Consider the following 13,101-nt stretch of genomic DNA (forward strand, 5'->3'; position numbering starts at 1 on the left):
CAAACACACCCTAATTAATATGAAACATGTATTGTCTAGTAATTAATCAGGTGATCTCCATAGTATTAGTATGGTCTGACTGACCTACTCACACTACCAGTGCAACCAGTCAATGTCACAATCTGACCACCAGAAGTCAGTGTTGCTCTCACTACATCAATACCTAAACAGGTATGCCCACCTCCACCTTCTCCACCACCACTACCATAATCTCTCTCTTTCTCTCTCCCTCCCTCCCACTCTCTATCTCTCCCTTCCCCTCCCTCTCTCTCTCTTCCTCCCTCTTTCTCTCTCTCTGCATGGTTTCATCTCTCTCCCTCTTCTCCATAGTGTGTGAGGTCAGTAGGTAGGTGTCCCGGTGTGTGAGTAACAGTCATGGGTCTCTCTCTGCTTCTCTCAGCTCTGCTCTTCATGCTCTCCCCCTGCTCAGGTAAGACTGACTAATCCTGACCTCTATAGGAGCATGGCTTTCACAGTACGGACTGTGTGACTATCACCATTGTATGGGCTGGGACTTGTGACAAGCTGATTGGATTCCTGGTCAAAGAAACAAATAAATTCAACTCATAAAATAAAAAAATATAGAATTTTATCATTCAGATCTGGGAACAATCTTTAATAAAAGACACTTTACATCCTTTTCTCGGTTTACATCAGTTTTCTCAGTTTTACTCAGACAGGTTGAAAGCAGAGTGGGTGACGTACGAACCAGGATTCAAACACCAGTTTGGGTGTTGACGCATTAAAAGAAGCAGAGACTTGATGACCTATAGGGTACCAGACGAGGACAGTCTATTGGAGGTACTTGCCAAAGGCTCAGCAGGAGATTCTGCCAGTGCAATATCAATAACTTTGTTGTTATTTTTTGTATATCGTAGCCGGGTTGAAGTGAAAGGAACTCTATGTATTGGAGTGTTGTGCTTTAGATCTGTGTATGTGTTTTTTCCTTGGTAGTGCTGCATTGTGTGGGAGTCCTGTGTGTTAATACGACCAGGTGGAGGAAACGAACATCTAGCTGTGGTTGTGTATTGTTATCTCCTGGTGAGAAAGGTTGCTCCCACTCAATGGCCACCTTTGTTGGATTTGCTCGGTGTTAATGTGCATGTCTGTGTTCTATAGAAAGGATCTGGTTCCCAGTGTAGACACTATGGTCATTCACCTCGGAGAGACAATACAATACCTCACAACTTTATTCATCCTCTAAGGAGTCATTTAGAAGTGGATGTTTTAGGACATATCACATCTACAGTAGACAGACAGACAGACACCAGTCGAGCTGTTGGTGTCTGCCCCAAGTTCTCCCATACAACTTCTCATCTCCGTTCTCTAAACTGGCTCCTTGTAGCAGCTCACATCCAGTTTAAAACTCTGGTACGAATGAAACAGCTCCCTGCCTTGCTATGACTGCGTCTTCTTTTTGATCAGCTTGGTTGCTTCAGCCTATAACACAATTTAATAATAATTTTCATGAACAGAATCAGAAAGAGGTCTATTGCCAGGTATGGTTTTCACAGACTAGGAATTTGCTTTGGTCTGTTGGTGCACAACAATAAACAAAGTACAAGGACAAGACAGGACAGGACAGGACAGGACAGTGCAAAATACAAGTGGCAAATACAGTTACAGTAAATATAATACTATATAGAGTGGAATCTACAATAATGTACAACATAATACAGTGCAAGTGTGGGTCCCGGGCCTTGTTGAAGAGGCTAACTGAAATCGGGAAGAAACTGTTTTTGTGCCGTGAGTTTTTGGTCCTGATGGACTGCAGCCTCCTGCCAAAGGGGACTGGTTCAAAGAGTTTGTGTCTGGGCTGGGCCATGATCTTTCTTGCCCACTTCAGGGCCCTGGAGGTGTGCAGTTCCTGGAGGTATGGGAGGTTGCAGCCAATCACCCTCTGAGTAGAGCTGTAGCAGCAGCATACCAGATGGTGCTGGAGGAGGTGAGGGTGGACTCGATGATGGAGGTATATAAGTGTACCATCATTGGCTTTGGCAGGTTAAACTTCTTCAGCTGCCTCAGGAAGTACATCCTCTGCTGTTCAGCTCCCACTTGAGGTCCTGGGAGATGGTGGTGCACAGGAAGCAGAAGGACTCCACAGAGTCTACTAGGGAGTCATCCAGGGTGATGGGGTTGGGGGGAGGGTGGGGCTGGGTTCTTCCTGAAGTCCACAACCATCTCCACTGTCTTAAGAGCGTTGAGCTCTAGGTTGTTTTGGCTGCACCAAGACAACAGATGGTCAATTTCCCACCCGTAGGCGGACTCGTCCCCCAGCGGTGTCGTCAGCAAACTTCAGGAGTTTGACTGACTGGTGTCTAGAGGTGCAGCTGTTCGTGCACAGAGAGAAGAGTAGAGGGAAAAGGACGCAGCCTTGAGGGGAGCCTTGTGGTGGTGGTGGTGGTTGTGGAGGTACGTCCTCAGTTACTACTGCAGTACCTCCTATGTCTTCCTTCCATGCATTATTTAATTAAAGGTACCTGCAGTTTCATGCCTGTCTAGTATCTCTGTTCCCTCTGGTTAGCTAACTAAAGCCTCTGTTTGTGTAGTGTCTGTATTCCCTCTGGTTAGCAAACTAAAACCTTAGTTTGTGAGTGACCTGGCTCAGCAGTCCTAGTGTCAAACAGCAGGTGGTTGAGGTCACTGAGCATGTTTGTGTGTGTGTGTGTGTGTGTGTGTGTGTGTGTGTGTGTGTGTGTGTATGCATGTGTGTCTGTGTGTGTGCGCACGCGCGTATGTGTGGTGTTTGTGGGTATGCATGTGGTGTGTGTTTGCTGATGTTTGAGTCTTTGCAAGGTTCATAGAAGTGCTGACTCATGCAGAACCTGATTGAAAGGCGTAAAGTTTGCTGACTGAGGGGAAATGTTGTTGGTATTAGAGCATGGTAAAAAAACAAACAATAGTATCAGTTCATAACTAGAGACAGAAGAGGTTGTTTTTTTCAAGGTGGACCTGTGAACCAGGAAATCAAACTTGTGAATGTATGTGTGCGTGTGTATGTGTGTGTGTGTGTGTGTGTGTGTGTTTGCCCTTGGAAGCTGAACTGGGTGTATTAACCCTAACCCTGCTGTACTTGTGTTCCAGCTCAGTGGTGTTACCAGAGCCAGTACTCCTGTGATGACAGATGCAGAGGTAAAAATACAAGCCAACACACAGACCCTAACAGCTGTCCCAGAGTTCCTCAGACACTCCTGAGTCACCCTCAGAGTCCCCCAGAAACCCTCAGACACACACAGACACCCTCAGACAAACATACACACACACACAGACACTCTGTCTGAAGATGCCACTCACACTAGTTCTCCACAGTGGAGTGCTCTGAAATCTCTTTGTTTCACTCATTGTCATCAGTTCATCCTCAACCATCCAACTTCATATACCCTCACCTCACACTTGGTAGAAGTTAGGATTTTCCCCCAGATCTGACACTCAAGACGCTATCCAGAAAAAAGCCTGCAGATGGAATCAGAGGTGAGCTTGTTGTTTCAGACCCTAGTCGCTGGTCCGCTCTGTTCCCGACCTGCGGAGGGGAGCACCAGTCGCCCATCAACATCGTGACCAGCCGAGTTCAGCTCAACAGCAACCTCCCGCCTCTCACCTTCCACGGCCACCACAGCGCCCTCAACATCACCGTGGAGAACACGGGACACTCGGGTGAGAACCCTGGTGAAAAAAAATACGACGAAATCTGACCCAAGTAAAGAATTTGTTCACGTCTGTTAAGGTGTCTGCACATCGCCCCAACCAACTCCCAACACCCAACATTCTAAAGTTCGCGGTTGTTGTTAGAATGTTTGATGTTTAAAATTCAGCTGCAAAACCTGCATAACCGTGATCCCGGCGTCCATCTTTCACCTAGCCCACTTCACCCTTCCAGAGACAGTTCTGCTGAGTGGAGGTGGGCTGCCGGGTCGGTACCAGGCGGCCCAGTTCCATCTGCACTGGGGGATCAATGGAGGACCCGGTTCAGAACACACCATAGACGGAGAGACGTACCCCATGGAGGTAGGCTATGATAAACCAACCTAACGTTTCTCTGTGGATTTTAGAGTTTTCAATCTCATTTTCTGGCATTGTCTGTCTTCTCTGTAGCTGCACATCGTCCATATCAAGGAGCCCTACAGTTCTATCCTGGAGGCCGAACATGACACGTCTGGGATAGCTCTGCTTGCCTTCCTCTTTGAGGTCCAGTACTGAGCTCCTCACAGTCTCTGACAGACTGTTTCCTCAGTGCTTTTATATTGTGTCTTTAAAGTACCATTATGATAAAGGACTAACCCATCTATACATGTACAGGTTTACTATACATGTTCTAAGTCTTGTATTCTCTCCAGGAGTCCCATGAGGATCACCCACACTTCAACACACTGATAGAGGCTCTGGGGAGAGTCCAGCACAACGGTATGCACTAGGTGGTCTGAAAGGCTGTTCAGTGTGCACACCACACTCTAGAGTCTAGACCTCCAGGCACAAATATCCACCAGACACCTGTTACAGACATTCACCAGAAATTTAGAGCCTGTAGTGTTAGCCTCTGTTATAGAAAATAGATTAATCAATTAAAAATGAGTAGTGATATACCAGGGTTCATCTTTGCAAGTCCAAAACTGATTATTTTATTCCAAGAGTTTACGAGTTTGCAAAACCGGGCTTTCTGGAGGAGACATGCCAAAAGCCATGATTATCATCAAACACAGCATTATATCCACTGTGGGTAGGCCTACAACCCATACATGAGTATGTAAAACTCCACTTACCAATTATATGAGAGGGTTACCAGAGTAGGGCAGTTCTACAGGTCAACAGCTGACCTGTATGTGAAGACCCCAGGCCATTGTTTATGGCCTTGGGAATCAGCTGCTAGGACATAGAGGAGTCATAAAAATGGGCAGCCCCCTTCCTTACTAACAATGGCTAAGCAGAGAAGTTTACAGAGAGGAGAAAGAGGATATTCATATAAAAATGTTCTCACAAACCCACATATACTGTACAAATAACCCACATATACCCTTCTGCCTACTGTACACATAAGGTCATAAATGGTGTCAGACATGAAATGATAAAGATAAGATTTGAATTTCTCTATTACACCTCAACGTACAGATATTCACCAGACGTTTAGAGCCTGTAGATATTCACCAGACATTTAGAGCCTGTAGTGTGTTATATTCACCAGACATTTAGAGCCTGTAGTGTGTTATATTCACCAGACATTTAGAGCCTGTAGTGTGTTACAGATATTCAACAGACATTTAGAGCATGTAGTGTGTTTGCCTGCATTGATGATCCCTCTGCCTTGTCCTCTTTTCCAGGGAGCAGCAGTTCAGTCCCAGGGTTCCGACTCAGTGACATCATACCCTCCGCACACGACCTCCACAGTTACTATCGCTACGACGGCTCCATGACGACGCCCGGCTGTGAACAGGCGGTCGTATGGACTCTGTTCCATCGGAGAATCCCCGTTAGCCACAGACAGGTGGGGGGTTAAAGGGAAACTGCTGGGTTCGTTCTCATTTTTTGTCTCCCCACTTCTGCTGAACGCTAACTGTGCTTTGTTAAATGATTCACTTAAATATAGACTACAGGGATAGCTAGCGACATCTATGTAACTATTTATCTTCTCTACTGATAGAAATGTATCTCCTATGAAGTATTTAGCCCATGTTTATTGCTCTGTAAATGCTCTTAGCCAATAGACAAACATTTTCCAGGAACTTGCTCGATCGTCTCGTTGAGAGAGGTCAGGGAAGAATTTTTACAGCTCGCTTTTTCGGTCCCTGGCTGAACTGTTTTTGTGTGTGGCTGTAAGCCAGCGCACCACAGACAGCAAATGTCTGGTTGCCAATCCCTCCCTGGCTCCCTTGGGTTGTTGACCTGCAGTTCTATGTTGCTCTCGCCCTCTCCTCCCCTCTCGCCCTCTCCCCCTCTCCAGCTGGTGTCAGTGGCCCAGCAGTGTCAGTTCTGGACCGACCACCCCATGACAGGGATCTTCCGGCCTGTCCAGCGTCTGAATGGCAGGACGGTGTACCAGTCAGGAGCAAGTCCATCTCTGCGCTCTCTGAGGTGGCTGTGTGTTCTGTCTGTGCTGGGGACTCTGGTGATCGTCCACTGACAGAGAAGCTGGTTGGCCAGAGTACTGTTGGGATGCCCTCGGCCTCCTCCTGTAGTCATGGGGAAACTGAACTACAAACAAGCGATGGCGTGCGACTGTATGAGGATGGGGTTGATTCTCTGTCTGACTGGCTCTTTGTTCCTTCTCATGTATTTTAGTTTGCCTTGCTGTATGTGTGCCAAATCAAAGACTCATGTCATAAAGATATGCTTTGCAAACAACTTTTATCAAGTATTTTAGCACACTAACAAGTTTGTACACCTAAAAATATGATAATGACCTGTTATGAAAGATAATAAATCAACAGCAATTCTTTGACTTCATAGGTGTTACTGATGATTGTACAACCATTGCAACAAAAAAGCCATTCTTCATCTGAAATGCTATTCTAATTCAACCAACCAACATTGCTTGAAATGTAATTGACTAATTTGTCTATTGTTAACTAGAACAAGTGTTCCAGGAGGCAATTATGGGCTTAAACTCAGTTACATTTGATCTTGACTAATCCAAAAAGGGTACATTTGGCAGATTGACCTTTGGTTGCCCGTAACTGTTTCATTACATCTTCAAACACTCCAGAAGGTCAGTCCTTGTGTTCTTAAGGCACTAGAAGTGGACGTTAAGGGTACTTCACTGTGCTTGGGTCTTCAGCCAGGCCCTCATGTGTTCTACCTGGGCGGCAACGCTACTCTTGGCCGTGCCACCAGGGGCGCTGTACTGCTCAACGCTGCTGCTGTAGTCCCACACCAAGGAGACGTTGCTGTCGAACAGAGGGCTGGAGAGAGAGGAGGAACGAGGAGAGAAAGAGAGGGATGGACAGAAGAATAAGAGGAGGGCAGGAGAAATGGGGATTTTGAGACAAGTCAAGATTATGTTAAGATGGATAAGTCTATGTGAAATCAATCAATGTAAAGTAGTAATTGTGTGTGTCTGTGTGTGTGCATGCGTCTCTGTGTGTGCGTGCATGCGTGTGTGTGTTTTAGTTACCTAACAGTGCGCAGGTCATCCACAGTGAGTTGGTTCAAGGGGACGTTCTTGGATTCTGCCAGGAACACTGCTTTGCCAGAGATCCCATGAGCCTCTCTGAAAGGCATCTGGTCGGATCGCAACACCGATGTTACACAAAGAAACCTCATAATTCACTCAATTACATATACATTTTTAATATACATACTAAAACTATTCTGAGGAGCACACGGCACAGTGCACGAACGCGTGCGCACACACAAACTACTCACTCCCTTCCTGACGAGGTAGTAGGCCAGGTCTGTGGCCAGCATGTCAGGGCTCAACGCTGCTTCCATCACGCTCTGGTTGATCTGGAACAGCGAACAGGAAGTGCTTTGAGTTTGTTCCAATTCTAAATCGCCGTCTCAGTTCATGTTTATTCATGGGTTTGAGTGACCAAAAGAGCCTGACCTTGAGGGTGGACATGACACCTGTGGCAACCTGCAACACAGCATGGACTGTGTCGTAGCAGTCAAACATGGCTTCCTTATCCTCCTGAGAGAGAGAGAGATGAGAGATATTAAGCAGACGACAATAACAACACACACAAGCATGCACGCGCGCGTACACACACACACAGTGAAATGCGTGCATATTTGAACCTGCAGGTCTTTGTTGTATGTGCTGGGAAGACCCTTCAGTGTCATCAGAAAGCCAGCACACTGTGAAACACAGAGAGCAGAGGACAGAGTTGAAAAACGTACAATTTATCGTCTGAAAATGAATTTGTCTTTCAAGGAGCAAACATGCTTACTTACTCTGCCAAAGACACGTCCTGCTTTGCTCCTGATCAGCTCCAGACTGTCTGCATTCTTCTTCTGTGGCATCAGACTGCTGCCTGTGCTACAAACGTACACACACACACAATATTAGACACATTACAAAAGAGAAAGAAAATAGATAATTTGAAGATTAAACAAGAGTAATATTACTTTGAATTGACACATAGGCATGCACGCGCGCGCGCACACACACACACACACACAAACACAATAGACACTAGGGATGGATATTGATAAGATTTTAGCGATTCCGATTCCATTTTCGATTCTGCTTATCGATTCGATTCCTTATCGATTCTCATTGGGCAAAAGAGTACAAAAAGGTTTATTAACATTAATTTTCTTTTATATATACTTTGAACATGCCAATTACAGTGCTATTTTTTGGGGTGTATTCACCTTGAACTAAAAAATAAACTGACATAAACAAATCAGTATTTTTTCTATAGAAAAAGATAAATAAAACATGAATTATTCTGTTGAATTTTAAATCCAATAACGGTCTAACATGTTACTAGTAGAAATTACAATGCTCCTTCCATTTATATATATGATATAAATATATATATGTATATGAGCTGAGCTGACAAAAATAAAACTAGCAGCGGCAACTGGCAACAAATACAATCAAGTGAAGTCCAAATGGAACTGAGTAGGTCTGCAACCATCAACTGTATGGAGAATAAACAATTCTACTACTGTAGGGCCTACTTCTACAAGAAGTAGCCTCTGACCCAGACCAACTACCACAAGCCTAACTCTGAACGTCATCATCTAAATTACATGGATGGAAACAGAGATAATTCATATAGTGAAAGCTGGTTTACACAATTAAACAAATGGCACTAACACAATAGACAGGGACTCTGGAGGAGTTTACCTTTGACTACACTAACGTTAGCTGCGCTGCTGTCGTCACTCCGGAGCGCATCAAAAACGGGACATTCCTGCAAAGTTATCGTATGCTGTGTGGCCAAATGTTTTTGCATATTTGTAGTATTTCTCCCCTTTGATGATATACGTTTTTTGCAAGCATTGCAAGTGGCCATGTTGTCATCTTGTCGCGTGAAATGTAACCACACATTTCGAACGTTTATGCCTAGACGACATGTTGCTGGCATCTTCTACCGCGGTCTAATAAAACAAAACAAGGCATCGTGCGTGTGACGTCGCGCATGCGCAGCAACGACAGGAATCGATAGTGGAATCGTTAAGGATTTTGGCTAACGATTCCAAAGAATCGATTCACTGGGAACTCAACAAGAACCGGTTTTCGATGCGCATCCCTAATAGACACATTATAAATTCACACACAGGCACACACAAATGCATGCGCATACACGCGCACACACATACACACACATTACAACAGAGAAAGAAAATAGATCATTTGAAGATTAAACAAGAGTACTTTGAATTCTCTCTCTCTCTCTCTCTCTCTCTCTCACACACACACACACACACACCTGTAGGCATCAGCGAGTGTGACGAAGGAGAACTCTTTGGTGCTGTAAAGCATCAGGTCTTCTGCCATCTTACTGAGGTGTGTGAGACACAGAGATGCCCAGAACAGGAACTCAGCTGGATAACACACACATGCACACAGATCAAGAAAATTATCAAGAAAGCTCACTCCAACCATGTGTGCATCTACTGACACACATTCAGGTTGATAAAGTTAAAAGGTGTGTCTATCATACCAACAAAATCCCTCTGCCCAGTGGCATCCATGCTGTTAATGCTGATATCATCGAAGGCCAGCTCTAAAGAGGGTGGAGAGAGGAGGAGAGTCAGAGCCAATATCTACCTCAGAATAACCCACGACTACAGATCTATCAGAGAACTCATGACCAGGAAGATCTCACCTTGGCGCAGCAGCTCCCTATCAATGTTAAACGGCGTCCCAGCAATCGCCCCACTGGGAAAGAGCACATGGTCATTGTTACAGTAGCCATGCTGAAACTATGGTGTAACCGTTTTAAAATCTGTATGTGTGTGTGTGTATATATATATATACTGTATGTGTATATATTACATTACAGTTATTTAGCAGACACTTTTATACAAAGTGACTTACAATAATTGTATTTAATGTAGGTAGTCAGTGTACTACTACTCGCCAGAACTCACAAGTGCATATACTGTACACACACATATATATGCATGCGTTATATATATACACACGGCCTGTGCCTGCGTATGTGTAATGGTATACACCGTCTGTGTGTGTCTGTGTGTGTGTGTGTGTGGGGGGGGGGGGGTATACTGTAGGACTACATACAAGTATAAAGTGAATTGATGGTACCTGCCCAGAGGAAGAACGTTGACTCGTGTCCTGATCTCCTGAAGCTGCTTCACGTCTCTGCTCAGAGCCACCGCATGACTGGACAGACAAGAGATGAGATGGTGAGCTGTAATAGCACACTCCCAGTCCCACACATAACATGAGCTATAACACACTCCCCCATAAATAACATGAACTATATCACGCTCCCCCGTACATAACATGAGCTATAACACACTCCCCCATAAATAACATGAACTATATCACGCTCCCCCGTACATAACATGAGCTATAACACACTCCCCCATAAATAACATGAACTATATCACGCTCCCCCGTACATAACATGAGCTATAACACACTCCCCCATAAATAACATGAACTATATCACGCTCCCCCGTACATAACATGAGCTAAAACACACTCCCCCATAAATAACATGAACTATATCACGCTCCCCCGTACATAACATGAGCTATAACATACTCCCCCGTGCATAACATGAGTAATAACGCTCCCCCGTACATAACATGTGTTCAATAACGAGGGAAGCTACTGCACCTCAGCATCCAGTGGCTCCATCTGATGGGCTGAGCCCTCTGCATGTGGGTGTATCCAGGAAACAGCACATCAATCTCCCTGAAGGGAAATGCTTAGGTGAAGATAGATTGATTGAGTCAGTGTGTGTGTGTGTGTGTGTGTGTGTGTGTGTGTGTGTGTGTGTGTGTTTACACTGCTGATCTCTCCACCATGGTGTTTATTAGTTCTAGGGCATTTCCCTTCAGAGTGGAGATGGCATCTCTCAGCCACAGCCTCATGTCTGTCACCACCTATTCAACCAATAACAACATCAAAACAAAAACACATATTGACGAATAGAAATACAGAACAGTCCTCCCAACACCAAGAATGATTGATTGCATAATCTTTAATTACATAACAACTCTCACACCACATTGAGACAAGAGTAAAAACAAAGCACTCCAAATCTTACATACAATATCAGAGTGACCCACCTGGTCATTCCTACTCCTGCCTGTGTGTAGCTTTCCAGCCGGCTCACCAATCAACTCCTGAGAAAGTAGAATTTGCAGATGACAGAGTCTCTGAGCCAACCGATCCTCTCAGAGGACGTAATCCCACAGCAGGCTACCTTACCTTCAGCCTGCGCTCGTTGGCTGTGTGGATGTCCTCGTCCCCTGGTCTGATCTCAAATACTCCTTTGGACCATTCCTCAGAGATCTGAAACACACACACACACACACACAAAACAATACAGACCAAATATTGTAAAGCTCCTCAATATCACCATCTATTCAATATTTAACACTGGAAAAATTGGCCCAGCGTGTATTATCCAGACCATAAACCTTCTAATGCCAAAAATGATGAACCCAGGCATTCACTGATATGTTTCACTAATGGAAATGCTCTTGGCTTTCAGAGGTCCTCCACACCATTCTGAAGTTTGAACCCAGTGTGTGAGTGAAAGGGCTATGGTATCTAAACTATCACATGACTCTGTTGTCACATACACAGTGAGTATGAGAAGGAATTCTGCAACAATAGGTGCAGAGTCACAGCCAGGGTGAACCGGTAGGCTCACATTCATTTATAGGCACTACCCAGTATATGAGTGAAGGGGTAACCAGTGAAGGTTTTCTGTTTCAATTCAGGAATAAATACATCTTGAGTTGGTTTGGTGAGGTTTAAATATTTTCTTTGACAATGTATATTGCACTGTCTCTTGTTTGTCATTGTGTAGCCTATATTCACCATGTCCATCCCCTGGATCATTAGATTCATCTCCTCCGTGCTGACCAGCCTCGCTCTCTCCAGCGCTCTCACATACGCCTTGCTGCCGCGGATATCTGCGTCCCACATTCGCTGGTCATATGCGATGGACGCGTTGAATTTCTCCATGATCGGGTCGGTGTCACCCACGAACCGACCACCCCACAGCTTATTTCCCTGATAGAGTCAGAGACGGACATTAGATTGGCATAGGCAGCCTACGTGCATGACCATATGGTTAAAACAACCCACGGACATAACTGCAAATCTACGTGGAAGACAAAAACAACGGGCTATGATGATGATCCTCTTACCTCAGAATTCGCCATTCTCCTGGAAGATGTAGTAAATAGTTAATAGTACCACGAAAGCCACACTACTGTCCTTATCAAATTGGCAATGGGGCCTGATCAGGTTATGACAGCGTATGCTACTGTCTAGCAGTTCCGGCGCGATACGGGACTACATTATACCTCCATAGACCGTACGACAATATAGAGCGCTGTTGGGGTTATGTTCTCGGTAACGACGCTGAAGTTAGAACCCGTTTCTCAGAACCTGTTTGGAATTATCCGGTCCACCTTTAAAAAAAGGTTCAAATCGGGATTGAATCAAGATTAAAAGAAAAGTGCCCAAAATGTAACGGGTTCTATACTACACAGTGTGGTAGTAGACCCCTCCCGGTCTGACTCATGGAGTTTCACGAGATTCTGATGTATGTAAAATAAAAGCCTTCTAAAGTCTTAAAAACTGCTTAAATCAGGATTAAATCAGGATTAAAAGAAAACTACCCAAGATACCACAGGTTCTATGCTACACAGTGGTAGTAGACCATGGAGGTATAAGTAGTAGACCCCCTCGCGGTCTGACTCGTGGAGTTTCAAGAGATTCTGATGTGCCATTTCAAAATAAAAGCCTTCTAAAGTCTCAGAAACTATTTAAATGAGGATTAAATCAGGATGAAAAGAAAACAACCCAAGATGCCACGGGTTCTATGCTACACATTGGTAGTAGACCCCTTCTGGGTCTGATTCGTGGAATTTCATGAGATGTTGATGTGCCATTTCAAAATAAAAGCCTTCTAAAGTATCAAAAACTGCTTAAATCAGGATTAAATC

General features: G+C 44.7%; 2 protein-coding genes across 3 annotated transcripts; one reads left to right on the forward strand and one right to left on the reverse strand.

Moving 5' to 3' along the window:
• The first annotated feature begins 346 nt into the window (after positions 1–346).
• ca4c (carbonic anhydrase IV c) lies at positions 347–6,205 on the forward strand. Of its 2 annotated transcripts, none has more exons than XM_084449311.1 (8): positions 347–430; positions 3,085–3,132; positions 3,490–3,654; positions 3,860–4,005; positions 4,093–4,185; positions 4,335–4,401; positions 5,313–5,476; positions 5,933–6,205. In XM_084449311.1, the coding sequence occupies exons 1-8, from the start codon at positions 376–378 to the stop codon at positions 6,110–6,112; spliced, it is 918 nt and encodes a 305-aa protein (XP_084305437.1). In that variant the 5' UTR covers positions 347–375; the 3' UTR covers positions 6,113–6,205. The 2 variants fall into 2 exon arrangements, with proteins under 2 accessions (XP_084305437.1, XP_084305438.1); XM_084449312.1 differs by having other exon boundaries at positions 5,313–5,502; positions 5,933–6,040.
• A 162-nt stretch (positions 6,206–6,367) lies between these two features.
• asl (argininosuccinate lyase) lies at positions 6,368–12,812 on the reverse strand. Its single transcript, XM_084449310.1, has 16 exons — positions 12,298–12,812; positions 11,966–12,160; positions 11,348–11,431; positions 11,206–11,262; positions 10,922–11,019; positions 10,751–10,828; positions 10,211–10,288; positions 9,771–9,823; positions 9,606–9,668; positions 9,372–9,486; positions 7,882–7,966; positions 7,726–7,785; positions 7,535–7,618; positions 7,354–7,434; positions 7,103–7,209; positions 6,368–6,890 (listed from the first exon to the last, which is right to left on the reverse strand). The coding sequence occupies exons 1-16, from the start codon at positions 12,310–12,312 to the stop codon at positions 6,746–6,748; spliced, it is 1,398 nt and encodes a 465-aa protein (XP_084305436.1). The 5' UTR covers positions 12,313–12,812; the 3' UTR covers positions 6,368–6,745.
• Between the last annotated feature and the right edge of the window lie 289 nt (positions 12,813–13,101).

This window comes from Borostomias antarcticus, assembly GCF_949987555.1.
Source record: "Borostomias antarcticus genome assembly, chromosome: 15".
Classification (NCBI taxonomy): Eukaryota; Metazoa; Chordata; class Actinopteri; order Stomiiformes; family Stomiidae; genus Borostomias; species Borostomias antarcticus.

Bases quoted from the DNA above. Each gene is read 5' to 3' on its own strand.
- ca4c (XM_084449311.1), top strand. From the start codon at position 376: ATGGGTCTCTCTCTGCTTCTCTCAGCTCTGCTCTTCATGCTCTCCCCC. The intron at 3,655-3,859 runs GTGAGAACCCTG...TCTTTCACCTAG, and splicing joins GGAGAACACGGGACACTCGG to CCCACTTCACCCTTCCAGAG. The intron at 4,402-5,312 runs GTATGCACTAGG...CCTCTTTTCCAG, and splicing joins GGGGAGAGTCCAGCACAACG to GGAGCAGCAGTTCAGTCCCA.
- asl (XM_084449310.1), bottom strand. The intron at 9,824-10,210 runs GTACCATCAATT...GCTCTTTCCCAG, and splicing joins AACGTTCTTCCTCTGGGCAG to TGGGGCGATTGCTGGGACGC. The intron at 7,435-7,534 runs GTCAGGCTCTTT...TCGCTGTTCCAG, and splicing joins GTGTCATGTCCACCCTCAAG to ATCAACCAGAGCGTGATGGA.